This window comes from Cololabis saira, chromosome 8, assembly GCF_033807715.1.
Source record: "Cololabis saira isolate AMF1-May2022 chromosome 8, fColSai1.1, whole genome shotgun sequence".
Lineage (NCBI taxonomy): Eukaryota > Metazoa > Chordata > Actinopteri > Beloniformes > Belonidae > Cololabis > Cololabis saira.
The window spans coordinates 8,508,568-8,524,092 of NC_084594.1; the positions used below are offsets into that span (position 1 = coordinate 8,508,568).

A 15,525-nucleotide genomic window follows, 5' to 3' on the forward strand; every position below is an offset into this window, starting at 1 on the left:
GTATGGACTTGTAACATACAGATTATTAAATATTGGCTTATATGGGTTGTTTTGATGCATAGCAAATAAAAATACTCCATAAAATGGCAGTATAGTATGCAGAAATGTACAAATATGCTTAGTTCTGTGGTCATTAAGGTTTAACTCGCTCCGCTCCTCCATCCCAGGCATCTCCTTCATCCCTCGGGAGGTCGGGGAACACCAGGTCAGCATCCTGAAGAACGGCCGGCACGTGGCCAACAGTCCCATCACCATCATGGTGGTCCAGTCCGAGATCGCCGACGCCAGCCGGGTCCGAGCGGAGGGCGAGGGGCTGGTGCAGGGCACCACCTTCAACACCGCCAGCTTCGTGGTCGACACCAGGGAAGCCGGTGAGTTCGGCCCGGGTCGATTTGCAGCGCTTGCGTCTTCTTAAATCCAGCCGCTAACCGGCGTGGTCTGCAGGGTTCGGCGGCCTGGCGCTCTCCATCGAGGGTCCCAGCAAGGTGGACATCCAGACGGAGGACGTGGACGACGGGACGTGCCGTGTCTCCTACTGCCCAACCGAGCCGGGGAACTACATCGTCTCCATCCGCTTCGCTGACCAGCACGTGCCAGGTGAGGCTGCGTCCCGGCCCACGGTTGCCCCGGCGACGGTTGCCTAGGCGGGAGATGTTGAACGCGGTTTTCTCTCCCCGACAGGAAGCCCGTTCACGGTGCGGGTGACAGGCGAGGGTCGCATACGGGAGAGCATCACCCGACGGCAGAAGGCGGCGTCCGTCACCAGCGTCGGCAGCGTGTGTGACCTCAACCTGAAGATACCAGGTACACACACACACACACACACACACACACACACACACACACACGCGCAGCCAGGTGTGTCAACAAAGGAGTGGTTGTGCAGCGACTGTTGCAGGATGTCCTGCCTCGTCTTCCTACTTTTATAAAGACAAAAGTCAAACTTTGACCTTTTTAATTCTCCTTCTTGATCCTTTTTCCTTTGTCTTATTTCCTTTTTCTGTCTTAATTCCTACCTCCGACTCATTTCCTTTCCTTTCCCCTTCTCGGACTCATTTCCTTTCTCCCCTTCCCGACTCATTTCCTTTCTCCCCTTCCCGACTCATTTCCTTTCTCCCCTTCCCCGACTCATTTCCTTTCCTCCCCTTCCCGACTCATTTCCTTTCCTCCCCTTCCCGACTCATTTCCTTTCCTCCCCTTCCCGACTCATTTCCTTTCCTCCCCTTCCCGGACTCATTTCCTTTCCTCCCCTTCCCGGACTCATTTCCTTTCCTCCCCTTCCGGACTCATTTCCCCACCGCTCTCCTCTCCTCTTCCTCTTCCTGCAGTGACCTGGTTCCTCCTGGTCTGGTCACGGCAGCTTCTCTCTCACACTTCCTTCTGCTCCGTCTGGTTGCCGGGACGACGGGCGGCTCGTCCCCCGGCGGTCCCCCGGGACCGGAGCCTCCGCCTGATCTCTGGCGTCTCTGGTCTGGTGCTGGCGGGGGGGAGGAGAGCGGCCAGGGGGGCGCGGGTCGCTGACGCCCGCCGCTCCGGAGGTTTGCATCACCCTGGAGGGTCAAAGGTCGCGCCTGCGTCCTCATCCGTAGTTGAACTCAAACCTTAGTTTCCTGTTTCCATATTTTTGTTTTAACTCATTAAAACTTTCTTTCCACCCCAGTTTAAACTCTGTCTCTGTCCGTCTGTCCGCAGCCATCGATGCGCAGGACGTCACTGCCACGGTCACCTCCCCGTCCGGAGCCAGCCAGCCCGCCGAGCTGGTCGCCGTCGGCGACAGCACCTACTGCGTGCGCTTCGTGCCGACGGAGATGGGCGTGCACAGCGTGAGCGTGACGTACCGCGGCGTGCACGTGCCCGGCAGCCCCTTCCAGTTCACCGTGGGCCCGCTGGGGGAGGGCGGCGCCGCCAAGGTCCGGGCCGGAGGTCCGGGCCTGGAGGGAGCGCTGGTCGGAGAGCCAGGTACGTCTTCAATCTTGTTTCCTTTCTGTCTTTTAAAAAAAAAAAAAAAAAAAAATTATTTATTTTATTAGTTTGCACACAATAAAAGTAACACTTACAATCAAAATAGTAAAACAAATGACAGGAGAGGTCAAAAAGCCAACAGGCTTATGCAGCGAAACCTCCCCTCAATTTAGGAAGTAAAACGGTAAACTATAAACAAAAAACAAAGAAGGTTAGACTACATACAGTAGTTACAGATCATCAACACACACAAAAATAATCAACCACAAAAAAAGAAATCAACAAAGAAAACTTGTGACATTTTTTAAATGTGAATTAAATGAGATGATACATTTCTTTTAAAAATCTCTAGAGAAACAGAGCTTTTGATAATGTGAGTTTTGGAGTTCCATATCTGTTACCACGATATCTGAGGGAAAACTGGCCGTGTTTAGTTTCATAAAAAGGAAGATGAAGATGATTGACCTGTCTAGTATATGAATGTAATTGAGAATTATATTTGGAAAAAATTACTAAATGATAGTGGTAAAGAAAAAGGTCTCGTTTCCTTTCCGTCTCGTTTCCTTTCCGTCTCGTTTCCTTTCCGTCTCGTTTCCTTTCCGTCTCGTTTCCTTTCCGTCTCGTTTCCTTTCCGTCTCGTTTCCTTTCCGTCTCGTTTCCTTTCCGTCTCGTTTCCTTTCCGTCTCGTTTCCCCTTTCCCTCTCATATCCCCTTCCCTCTCGTTTCCCTTCCATCTCACGAATGGTTTTATGTGCCCGTTTGACCTCCCGCCCTCTCTGCTCTGTGCAGCGGAGTTCAGCATCTGGACGAGGGAGGCGGGCGCCGGCGGCCTCTCCATCGCCGTGGAGGGTCCCAGCCGGGCGGAGCTGTCCTTTGACGACCGCAAGGACGGATCGTGCGGCGTGTCGTACGTGGCCCAGGAGCCCGGTAGGCCTCGCCCCCGCGCCGTCTGGCTCTGACGCACCTCCGTCCCGCTCACTTCCTCCCTCCTTCCCCCCACAGGCGACTACGAGGTCTCGGTGAAGTTCAACGAGCAGCACGTCCCCGACAGCCCCTACCTGGTCCCCGTGGTGGCTCCCGTCAACGACGCACGCCGCCTCACTGTTGCCGGCCTTCAGGTGAGGCATGAGGAGACACCTCCACACCCGGCCCGCGCCGGCGGAGGGCAAAGAGCACGGCTGCATAAAGGTCCCGTCTGTACCGAGCAGGGGGAGGCTTCCTCGTTAGCGACCTTGTCCTAGGTCCGGTTTAATTAGTGCTGCTCGTTAGAAGCAGAGCTGAGTCTTAAAGGGCCGGCAGCAGCTCGGCCCGGACTGGGGGAATTGTCTTTATGCAGCCGTCCTCGAGGACGTGATCACAGCCACACAACCACACCGTGTTTGAATCCAGGAGATTTGATATCCATTTAAAAGAAAAAGGGACTAAAAATATGTTTGGGATTCGCTGAAAATGTGACGAGGAATTAAAGTTGAATAAACGTCTTCTCAGAGCACTTAACAGGAAAAGTAGCTGCAAATTAATTAAACTTTCATCAAGATGTTTAAATCCAGATAAAATTCAGTTTATATTCCAACTAAATCCGGGCTATATTTTAATTCGGTGTAATTTTTATCAGACGTCAGGTACCGGAAGGAAATATGTACAAATACCGTATTTTTCCGGACTATAAGTGGCTCCGGAGTACAAGTCGCACCAGCCATAAAATGCATAATAAAGAAGGAAAAAACATATAAGTCGCACTGGAGTATAAGTCGCATTTTTGGGGGAAATTTATTTTATAAAGTCCAACACCAAGAACAGACATGTCATCTTGAAAGGCAATTTAAAATAAAAATAGAATAGAGGCAACAGGCTGAATAATTGTACGGTTTGCTTACGTTACATGACACAACTCAGAACGTGGCTGGTACGTTAACATAACATATTAAGAGTTATTCAGATAACTAGAGCATAAATAACATGCTAAGAAGTTTACCAAACCATCCGTGTCGCTCCAAATAACTAAAATCCAATGAAACTCCAGAGGTAGAAGATGCGGCTCTTCCTAGATCGCCCTCTTGTGGTTTAGTGTGAAAAAAAAAAATGATATACCGGTAATAATGTGTTAATAATTTCACACAAGTTGCACCCCCCATAACTATGAAAAAAAAACGTGACTTATAGTCTGGAAAATACAGTATTTGAATTGTAGCTTTTTTTGACGAATACTAAAATTATTATTTTTTTTTTAAATGTGTATATATATTTTTGGAATTGTTTTTTATTTTACAAAGCAGTACAAAAAACAAAACGACAAAATCAATGTTTTTGCTCAGATTTCTTCTTATATGTGTATGAGTGATAGTTTTGTAGAATGATGGTTATTTTAGGAGAGACAGCAGCAAAAATAAATGATAAATAATGATAAATAATTAAAATAAAAAAGATTAAAAGGGGGTGTCAGTATTAATGCAGAAGAGAGAAGAAAGAGACAAAAGTGCCCCTGCTCCCTGGTTGTCTGGTTGTGACGGTCCGTCCTCCCGTCTGGTGTGGATCTGTTGGTGTTTCTCTTGTGTTTCATTTAAAGGCTCTTAACAGCATCATCACCGCCGGCTCTCCGGCTGCAGCGCTGCAGCAGACAGACGACGAGCCGCCGCCCTCAGGTGGAGGTTTACGCTCACGCGGCGGCGCGCCGGGAACCCAAACGTGTTGTCATGGCGATGTGACGCATGGTTTTGATCAGGAGACGTTTAGTTTGGTCGTCTGTCTGCTGGAGCCGCAGGAGGAGCTCAGGTAAGACCAGCCCAGGACGGCGGCGCCGTGCTAACGTTTCATAACCCGTCTCGCTGTCTCGCGCTCGGCAGGAGTCCGGCCTCAAGGTGAATCACCCAGCGTCCTTCGCAGTGAATCTGAACGGAGCGCAGGGTAAGATGGAGGCCAAGGTGCACAGTCCGTCCGGCGCCCTGGACGAGTGCGTCGTCACGGAGCTGGAGCGAGGTACGTTGACGATGATGATGATGATGATGATGATGATTAGAGATGCACCGATCAGGATTTTGAGGGCCGATCACCGATCTCGAAAACCAGTATCGGCCGATCCCGATTTTGCCGATCACCGATCACAGCGTGAAATCAATAAATTCGTCAATATTGTGTTGTCTCATGTACACGACACTGACATTGTATTATTAGGTATAAAAATTAGGAGATTAGGTGTAAGACTCTGCTTACAAAGAGTAAGTGTAGTTTAGTAGCTTCAGCTTTCCTGTGGTAATAATTATGTACAACATGTGCAACAACACAGACAGCAGACATGTCACTCTCTAAAAGTTGATACAAGTTGTAAACTGTAAACCTTAGTTTTCCTGTGGAAAGAGGAATTAAATCTTAAAATAAAATATGAATTATGCATTATTAAGCTTTGTGAAAGCTTTAGCGGTAGCATCCGCCGCGTGTGAGGAAACTCTTCACACTAGAACTCCAAATGTCACTTGTGAAGCGACTGACACGACTGTCGTCCTGCATGAGGCTTTGGACTGTAAATAGTCTGGTAAAACTCCGACAGGATTTCATCAGTGAAATATTTACGACGCACCAGCGCGCTCCGCGGATCCGAGCTGCTAACGTGTTTAAACCCGATGTCTTCTATAACAGAAAGCGGCTGATGAGCAAAGCATATGAATTCATTAACTGACGATGTAGTTCTTTATTTTTCTTCCTGTCGTTTATTAAGGCTGAATTAAGGTTCTGCGTTACACCAACGCAGAGCACACGCCGTCGCCGTGACGCCGTCATGAACCCTTCGGACTTCTCCGTCACTCCATTTCGTCGCGTGCAGTACCCCCCGCGACCGCTAGTTAGCGATCTTTTTCTGAATGGTTTATCCGACTTTTTCCGGTCAGAGTGAATCAAAGAGATAAGGACAACTATTGTGCAAAAAAACAAAAACAAAAAAATCACACATAAACGAAGAAAAGAGCCCTGAAAGTTCACTACTGCTTCAAACCGGAAACCGGAAATGCGTTCAAAGCCCTCTTGGTCTACGCGTGGTCTGCGACACCTCGATGCGTAGTTACAATTTTCGGGAGGTGCACGTCAGTGACGGCGTCAGTGACGGCGTCAGTGACGGCGTCAGTGACGGCGTCAGTGACGGCGTGTGGTCTGCGTCGACGCAAACCACACGCCATAGGCACGGCGTTGTTTTGACGCAGAACCATAACTCAAGCTTAAGTCTCTGTTACAGGTGTTACAGCTGAGTTAGTGCCGTTGCTGCGCGCTCCTTTTTTTCTCTGCCTTAGCAGCAGCCAACTTTGAAAACTCAATATACTCCATGTGAAAAACTTTCAAATGTCTTATCAACTTCTTTGTGTTGAAATTCTTTTGTAACATTCCTCCTCGTGGTATCTCCTTCGGACACACTTTGCAAACTGCAAATTTGTTGTCGTTTTCAGACATTGTAAAACTCCCGCACCGGCGAGGCCGACGCCTCCTCAGGACCGCTCGGTCTGAGATGTGGGAACACCCGCGCGGGCGGGGGTTTGTTGTTGTAAATGTCATCAGATCGGCCGCTCTGAACTATTATTTCTGATGTCCGATCAAAACCAATAGGGCCATTATCGGCCCGATCAGGGGCCGATCGATCGGTGCATCTCTAGTGATGATGATGGTCGGGAACCGCCGGCCAAGCTTGACGCGCTCTCTCCTCCAGGGAAACACGCCATCCGCTTCATCCCGCGGGAGAACGGCGTCCATACCGTCGACGTGAAGTTCAACGGCTCCCACATCCCTGGCAGTCCTTTCCAGGTCCGAGTGGGAGAACCAGGTCAGACCGGAGAGCCCGGTCTGGTCTCGGCGTACGGCGCCGGGCTGGAGAGAGGCACCACAGGTGGGGGTTTACAGGAGACACCTCCGTGGCATTGTGGGAGAGGATGATGATGATGTGGGTGCTGAACCAGAGGATGTTTGTGCAGGTTCCCAGTCCGACTTCACCATCAACAACACCAAAGCCGGGCCGGGGGCGCTGGCCGTGACCATCGAGGGCCCGTCCAAGGTGAAGATGGACTGCCAGGAGGCGCTGGAGGGCTACAGGGTCCAGTACACGCCCATGGCCCCCGGGAACTACCTGATCAGCATCAAATACGGAGGTCCCCACCACATCACCGGCAGCCCCTTCAAGGCCCGGGTCACAGGTACCAAATAACTTCTGTAGCCCCGACTGATGGTTGACTCTTAAACTGATGGTTCACAATGTTTTTATTCCTTGGATGTAAATGCACTGCAAACACACCGTAAGAGCTATAAAGGAATAAATAAAATAGTCTTTCTACATTCATATAAGTTTAATTTAATTTAAATACAGACCAACAGCTGCTCGCTCGGTCGGTAATAACAGCTACCGTTAACCGCAATACATGAATAACCATGGTAACCAAACTCTATGTACATGAATACGGCATAACATTTGCAAAGAAAAGAAATCCTTATTAGCAGGTGCTTTTTGTGTCAGTTAGGCTCCACTTTAGCATTCCTGACACTAGTTTAGTCTTGCAGACACACTTTCTACTGCCGTTTAACTTTTACCTCGAAAGTCCGAAGCGCCGGATGTTTACAAGGTCTCGGCGAGACGCCTTCAAAATAAAAGCACTAAATATCGGTCTCCTTAATATATAACAAATAAAATAAAAACCTGGCTTTAAATAGCGTTGAGACATAAAAAGACATTCATAGAAATACTCATTAAGGGTAATTTACAATTTCCACTATTTAATTTTTTCGAAAATTGTTTTATTATTATAATTACTATAGAGAAAATACCACAGTTTTTAATGCCGATCTTGTCATTTTATTTAGTTTTTATCAACTACACCTTTAGATAGGGCCGTGAAAATATTGTCAGACATTAAACCGGTCTGCAGTTCAGAAAAGGTTGGACCTCTGATCTAAACGAAGAAGACAAAAACACTAAAGATGTAGAACCTGGAGGAGATGATAGATGTGCTGCTGGGTCTGTGGCTTGTGTTCGATATCAAGTTAAAAAATGAGAGTGAAAGAAACTTCAAGCGGCGACGCTTTTTAATTTTTTTTGTTTGTCTCTGCGCTGCTGAAAAGTCTGTTGGAGCCGTGAGCAGCTATGAAGTGACAGAGCTCCTGGTAGATCTGGTTGTTCCTTATCGCCCGTCTACATCCCTTTTTAATTCTCTCCTCAGCCACCAGGTTTATGAACATCTGCACCTCAGAGTTGGATCATGAAATGAACCGTTTCTGGTCGATTTAAAATGAACAAGAAGCCGTCGTCAGTTGCTCTTTCTCTGATGTCACATCCTGACTCAGACGTCTGACTCCAACCCCCCGACCAATCGGTGGCCTGTAGTGTGATGACGTCAGATACAGCTGATTCAGCAGCTTAGAACCTCGGCAGAATAGTTACAGAAAAGTATCTACCGTATTGGCCCGAATATAAGACGATCCTGATTATAAGACGACCCCCTTTTTCAAGACTCAAGTTTGAAAAAAGACTTTTTGAACACCAAATTCAATTTTTATACAGAAAATAATTTCAGTACATCTGAAACAAATGATTATAATAATATATTCGAGAGAAAAAGCATGTTATTTTGCCTCATTCAAATCATCATCTTGAAGTTTGCATCATAATTTCTCCTCAGCTGCCGGTTAACTAGCCGATCTTCCACCCACTTTTCTCCCGATTGTCGCTACGTTTCTCCATTTTCTGTTATCTCTTGTTATTTTCTTTTTTCTTTCTTACCGCTATTTATTTTTCTTCATTGACTGGGGTTTGCTTTGGCCTGGGGAGTTAAGTTCAGCATTCGCTTTAAAGCAGTGGCCACCAACCCTGGTCCTCAAGATTTACTGTCCTGCATGTTTTGGATGTTTCCCGGCCTCAGCACACCTGATTCTAATTAACGGTCTTCATTAGCTTGTTATTAAGGTCTGAACAGTTCTGTTGATGACACATCTCCTGGTATCTCTGTGCTGAAGCAGGGTAGCATCTAAAACATGCAGGACAGTAGATCTCCAGGACCAGGGTTGAACACCACTGCTTTAAAGATATCTGGCTCCATCTAGCGTTGTGAATGGGTATAATGTCAAGACCCCGAATGTAAGATGACCCCCACTTTTCTTTTTTTTTTGTATAGATATATTTATTGAGGGCAATAAAAAAATAAGATTTACAATAACAATAGAAATATCAATATTTTCCCCCTTTTTTTTTTTTACTTTTCATAACAATAATTAAACAATTCTGTTTATAAATGTTATCTCTTATATATTTGCTTTTATATTTGTATTGCACCTATCACCACAACAAATTCCTTGTGTGTTTAACAAACTTGGCCATAAACCCGTTTCTGATTCTGATTCTGACAAAAATAAATAAATAATAGTAATAAGAGGAAAAAAATAAATAAATAAATAAATACAACACACCCCTCTCCCCTTCCCTCCCTCATATGGTAAATAGATTAGATCATTCAAAATCATTTAGCTTCTTTTCACATATGCATATCAATACCGGAGCAAATGAATAATAAAGTAAATAATCAAGTCCTGCAAAAACACATTCATTCCCCCCACTTTTTCAGTCTTATTTCAATGCAAAACACAGTCTTATATTCGGGCCAATACGGTACTCTGCACGGCTAGACTCCTAGTGGAAAAGCTCCATAAAGTCTGTTGTCGTTCAGGTGCTCGGCTGGTGAACGTGACGAACGCCAGCGAGACGTCGACCCTGACGCTGGATTCAGCGGTCCGGGCCACGGCCGGCCTCTCTCAGCGGGCCACGCCCAGACCCGGCGGCTCCGACGCCAGCAAGGTTCTGACCCGGGGCAGCGGCCTCGGCAAGGCCTTCGTGGGTCAGAGGAGCAGCTTCTCCGTGGACTGCAGCAAAGCCGGTGAGTACAGCTCCGAGTTCCCGCCAGGAGTTCCCGCCAGGTCGCCTGGGGCCAGTTGTTCAAAGGTAATCTGATCGGATTTTGGTTATCGGATTGGATCAAAGTTTGAAAATGGGTTGTTCAAAAGGGAAAGAAGGATTCTGAAATCGGCTTAGATCACGTAATCCAATCCTAGTTTTAATCTGGATCAAACTTTCTGTTTGTTGTTCAAAACTTTCCAGTAGGATCTGGATAACTTTGATCCAAAAAAACAGGATTATCCTGATCCCAATTTGTAGGATTTCAAGGTGGATTTCAGGAGGAAAATGTAGAAAAACTTTAAAATTGGTCAAATAATACAACATTTGTATCATTTAGTGTAAATACTTTTATTTATATTTTGCACTTGACTTGTTTAACCGTTACAGTGATAAAGTAAACATAGGCTACCAATTAAGCCTTTCAGTATAGTAAAGTAAGAATAAAATAAAAATGATCTTGTCACCATGAAATAATCCCCCAAACAGATTTCAATAACAAACTAAAATAATATATTCAATTTTTCTGTAATTCATCACTGTATATTAATATCAAAAACAATCATCAGAGATGAACCTGACCTGAACTATTGCATCCCTTACTACACGTCCAGTCAGTCCCTCATTCTGAAAGAACGCCAGAGGTTGGTCTGGTTCTTCAACAGGCTCGGGTGCATCAGAAACGTCATCACAGAGAGGGGTTGTCCCATTTAGAACACTGGTAATCCGGATTTGGTAATTTTTAAAACTGTGTATCTGGATCAGGGTGCTCCAATCCAATGTTGCTTTGAAAAACCGGCATGAAACTAAAACGGATTACCTTATCCTGGATAGCATAAAATGGGATTTCCAAATCCGGATCACTTTGTTCCAGATTACATTTTTTGAACAACTGGCCCCTGCTGATCAGCTGGTTCTGTCCGCAGGTAAGAACATGCTCCTGGTCGGCGTGCACGGGCCTCACGTGCCCTGCGACGAGGTGCTGGTGAAGCACGTGGGCGGCCTGCAGTACAACGTCAGCTACGTGCTGAAGGAGCGAGGAAACTACGTCCTGGTGGTCAAGTGGGGGGACGACCACATCCCGGGGTCGCCGTTCAGCGTCGCCGTCCCATGATGCACCGGGAACGGGCCGTCAACCCCTCCGGACGAGCTGCTGCTGAACGAAGCTTCCTCGGATCTTCTGCAGGACGACACATTTGTGAATCACTTTTCCAACCAATCGTATTCTAAAAGCAACAGATTTGATCAAAATGTGGAGAATTTGTTGGTTTTTTTGCCCTGAAAAGTTCCTGCACTCGTTTCTTTCTCGTCTCCGAAACGTTGGACTGGATTTTTGAAAAGATTCAAAAATATTTGTGTGGGTTTAAAAACATAACTAGCACTTTTTTCCTCCGGTTGCCGTGAGCGACCAGGTTGTTTTTCCCAACTAAAGTGTCAGAGGGGATGAAAGTCTGAGTTCAAACGACAAAACTGGATCCTCGTCCGAGGAGTCAAACTTTGTGCAACTACTGATTGTTTGTTTATTGATTTATTATTTTTGTCGCTTTTTGAACTTTAAACCCTCATAATTGAGTCTTTTTGTCGTAAACCTTGATGTTGTTGCCTTGTCACTACTACTTTTTGATACTTTTAGGATGAGAGGATTTTTGTACCGGGAGGGTGGGGCCAGTCTCACTTTATATTAAGGTGTTTTAATGTGAACGATAAACGCTGGTCTGATGTTCTGTACATTTGGTGATTAAAATAAACTGGAAGATAGAAGCTTGAGCTGGGTTTTCTGTTCATCTGTTGTCAGTGGTTCTGGCTTCTGCTGGTCCGTTTAGACCAGGACTCTGCAACCTGAAACCTTTGGCCTTGAAAAAAAAAAAACAAACATAAATACATATTTCTGAATTAATTTTTAGTCATATTAGTTTATTTTGTTGGGCAATTATCTTGGAGTTTGAGTTGATGCCACCTAATTTTAAAATAACTTTTTGATTTCTAATTTGTCAACAAAAATATATACAAGTCAGTCACAAAACGTCATGTCAACAGCTTACCTTCGAGCTTGATTTGTGGCGAAGATATCCAACAACAAATGTAACTTTGAAAAACACTTCCAAAACAAGCACTCTGCATTTACTGAAAAATACCCAACGAAAAGCTGAAGAGAGCAAACTCAAGAAGTGGAAAACCTCCTAACGTTCAACGCTGCTGGTTTTGTGGCAGCTAAAGAGGGGGAATATATGAAAGATTTGTTCATAAAAATACCAGAGCATCTATTTTATATTTATTTTTTAAGGTGCAGCTAAATGTTTTATTTACCGGTATATTAAAGTTGGGGTAGTTTTTATTATACTTTTACACAAATGTAGACTTTAATAGGCCTACAGTTCACAGTTTAATTTATTTCAAAGTACGCCTACAAATACATACTACACTTTTATTTAGTGGTTGTAACAGCTAAAATAAATAAAAGATGAGAACTTTTAAAATCTGTTATTTTTGTGGCTGTTTTGATAATAAAGGTTGCAGACTCCTGGTTTAGCTGAAGTCCTGCAGACGCGTCTGCATCCGTCGCCAAGAACAGTCCAAACTCTCCTCGCTCTGGTTTCTCCACCTGCTTCACTTTCTTGCTTTTCCTCTTAATCAGCCGCTGCCTCATCCTAAACAACCTTCCCTAAATAAATAAAATCCTAAACAACCTTCCCTAAATAAATATAATCCTAAACAACCTTCCCTAAATAAATATAATCCTAAACAACCTTCCCTCGTCTCTTATTTGACTATTTCAACAGGAAAATCCCTAAAAGATGTACGTAATTTAGCCGGAGCTGGTGTTGTGGTGTTTGCAACACTGCTGGCATTTTCACTAAACCTTATAGTTCACAATTGTATTTCTATCATTAGTTTCCACCTGTACCAGTGCTGGAGTGCTGCAGTTGTTTTAGCACCATAGCAACGTCCCGGGACGGGAGGACACTGACTGGTCGGTCCTGGACCGTCGGTCCCTTCATCACGTCCTCCAGAGGCGGTTCAGTCTCCTCTCATCCGGCGTCGTAAAGAACAGCTCGGGGTCCGTCTACTGTCCTGAACACTTAACCAGGACTCCACCTCGTGTGACGCGTCACACCTGCAGCTAGAAACGTTTCACTGCCAGAGTTTATAAACTATTTCCATGTTTTTATTTTTCTTTAATTTGATTCTAATTTTCAACTTGTTCCTTTAAATTGATGGGATTGCTGAAACCTCCATCCGTCTATACATGCATTCATTCATCCATCCGTCTATACATGCATTCATTCATTCATCCATCTGTCTATACATGCATTCATTCATCCATCCGTCTATACATGCATTCATTCATTCATCCATCTGTCTATACATGCATTCATTCATCCATCCGTCCGTCTATACATGCATTCATTCATTCATCCATCCGTCCGTCTATACATGCATTCATTCATCCGTCCGTCTATACATGCATTCATTCATCCGTCCGTCTATACATGCATTCATTCATCCGTCCGTCTATACATGCATTCATTCATTCATCCATCCGTCTATACATGCATTCATTCATCCCTCCGTCTATACATGCATTCATTCATTCATCCATCTGTCTATACATGCATTCATTCATCCATCCGTCCGTCTATACATGCATTTATTCATCCATCCGTCCGTCTATACATGCATTCATTCATCCATCCGTCTATACATGCATTCATTCATCCATCCGTCCGTCTATACATGCATTCATTCATCCATCCGTCCGTCTATACATGCATTCATTCATCCATCCGTCTATACATGCATTCATTCATCCATCCGTCTATACATGCATTCATTCATCCATCCGTCTATACATGCATTCATCCATGTATACATCTTTATTTCCATCCCTCCATCTATCCATCCATTTATACTACTGTACATCAGAGGACGGGGGTGTTGCCTCGTTCAACCTTTTAGCTAAAGTGTTGTCTTGCTGTCATCGGCCCGTCATGATCTCCAGATCCTGAAGCTGCTGCGTAAAAAAAACTAAAGCTCTTCCAGGAAGTTAAAGGAAACTTTAATGAAGCAAAACACATCAACACACAGATGAATTAAGTTCCCCATCGTTTCATGTATCTGTGCTTGTGTAGGAACAACTGGTGTGTAGTGGTGGGAGCTGGTGTTAGTTATCTGATCCATGTTCACTCTGATCAGCAACACGACGGCATCACTGACCCTCATTTATTAGCTGAGATAAATTTTCTTTAAAGTATTTTTAGGAAATGTCTTTGAAGATATTTCTATTTCTTTTCTTTTAAATGATGCAAAACAAAGACTTAACTCAACAGACCTGCAGATTTATGGTTCTTACCAGCAAACCGGAGATAAAATGATTAGATGGATTCATGCGGGATGGCGAGACCGATGAATTTAACTCGTGTTGGACTGGAATACATGATACATTTGGAAATGTGCAGCAACATTCTGGATCATGCAAAGGTGGATCAAATCTGGGTTGACCAGCAGTTGGAGTTCAGAGCATCGATGTGCAGATACAGAACGTTCTGCAGGAAACAATAATCACACCACCTTTCAAAACCTTTATTTACTGCTTAATCAGTTCTTTCACCTCTTAAAAATGTCAACCAGACAACCTGAAAAGCCTTTGAAAGTCAGGAAAAACCTTATTTTAAGCCAAACAATTCGGTAAAAGTTCTAACTCTTCAGTTTAAGATGTGTTTGTGTTATTTATAGGATTTACTTCCTGCAGGCTTCCCTGCTTCATGTTGAAGGGGTCAGAACAGGGAAAGTGTTGCACGAGCAGCTGAAAAAGGTTCTCTGGTGGACCATTTATCTTTTTAAAGCTTGCATATTCTTTTGTGGACTTGTTTAATAAAACTTTTTTTTTTTTTAGCACTCCAATGTACCAGAAACAACAGGTCAGAACTCTATAAGCCAGTTTTTCCATCATTGTTTGAAGCTTTTTTCTTTTTAAAGATAATTTTAAAGATTTATCTTTTATTTTTAAGTTTTGACAGTAGCATACCAGATAGTTTTAATTGCTGAAGCGGGTTTGTTGATTTTTAAAATGTGCCGGATAATAGCACATACAAACAAACACCTAGAACATGGACTGTAGGGCGACGGGTCCTGAGGATCTGGACCGAAGACCACGGTCCTGATGTAACAGAGGAGCTTCCTCATCTCCTGTAGGAACTCTAGTTCCTGGAACGCTCCGTGTTCACCAGCTGCAGCGTTAAATGTAACCTCACCTGATACCTGCGATGGATAATTACTGGATCCCCGTCCTGATGTGAGCTTTTTGTGTTCAATGAAGCACAGCAACCACACTGAATCATTTATTCCCAATCCCTCCAGGTACGTTTCCTGTTCCAGGCCGGAAGGTTTCATTTTAGTTGTGCAGAATGTTTTAGTGATAAAAGCAAGAAAAGACTTTAGGCCCCCCAGCCTGAAGTACGCAGGTCTGAAGTACGCAGGTACTTCAGACTGCTCCTGCTCTAAACAGTTGCAGGAGCAGTTGCATATTCACAAAAGGTTTAAATATGTAATTTTTCTCCTCAAAACTTGACACCAAGTATTTTTTTATTGTATCTTTTACTGAATACACTTGAGTATACTTAAGGAATGTTCTCAGAATTAAGCATAAATGTTGT

The 15,525-nt window shown here is 44.6% G+C and overlaps 1 protein-coding gene across 2 annotated transcripts in view; it reads left to right on the forward strand.

The window, feature by feature from the left end:
- The window catches only part of LOC133448285 (filamin-B-like), a 73,495-nt gene extending 61,857 nt beyond the window's left edge, over window positions 1-11,638 (forward strand). For both annotated transcript variants that reach the window (XM_061726668.1, XM_061726669.1), the window contains 11 exons: window positions 168-371; window positions 445-597; window positions 682-804; window positions 1,693-1,959; window positions 2,752-2,889; window positions 2,965-3,080; window positions 4,806-4,938; window positions 6,650-6,826; window positions 6,912-7,130; window positions 9,648-9,854; window positions 10,798-11,638. In XM_061726668.1, the coding sequence (XP_061582652.1) occupies window positions 168-371; window positions 445-597; window positions 682-804; window positions 1,693-1,959; window positions 2,752-2,889; window positions 2,965-3,080; window positions 4,806-4,938; window positions 6,650-6,826; window positions 6,912-7,130; window positions 9,648-9,854; window positions 10,798-10,985 (1,925 nt within the window). In that variant the 3' untranslated portion in view covers window positions 10,986-11,638. The remainder of the gene's footprint in view (window positions 1-167; window positions 372-444; window positions 598-681; window positions 805-1,692; window positions 1,960-2,751; window positions 2,890-2,964; window positions 3,081-4,805; window positions 4,939-6,649; window positions 6,827-6,911; window positions 7,131-9,647; window positions 9,855-10,797) is intronic.
- The last annotated feature ends 3,887 nt before the right edge of the window (window positions 11,639-15,525 follow it).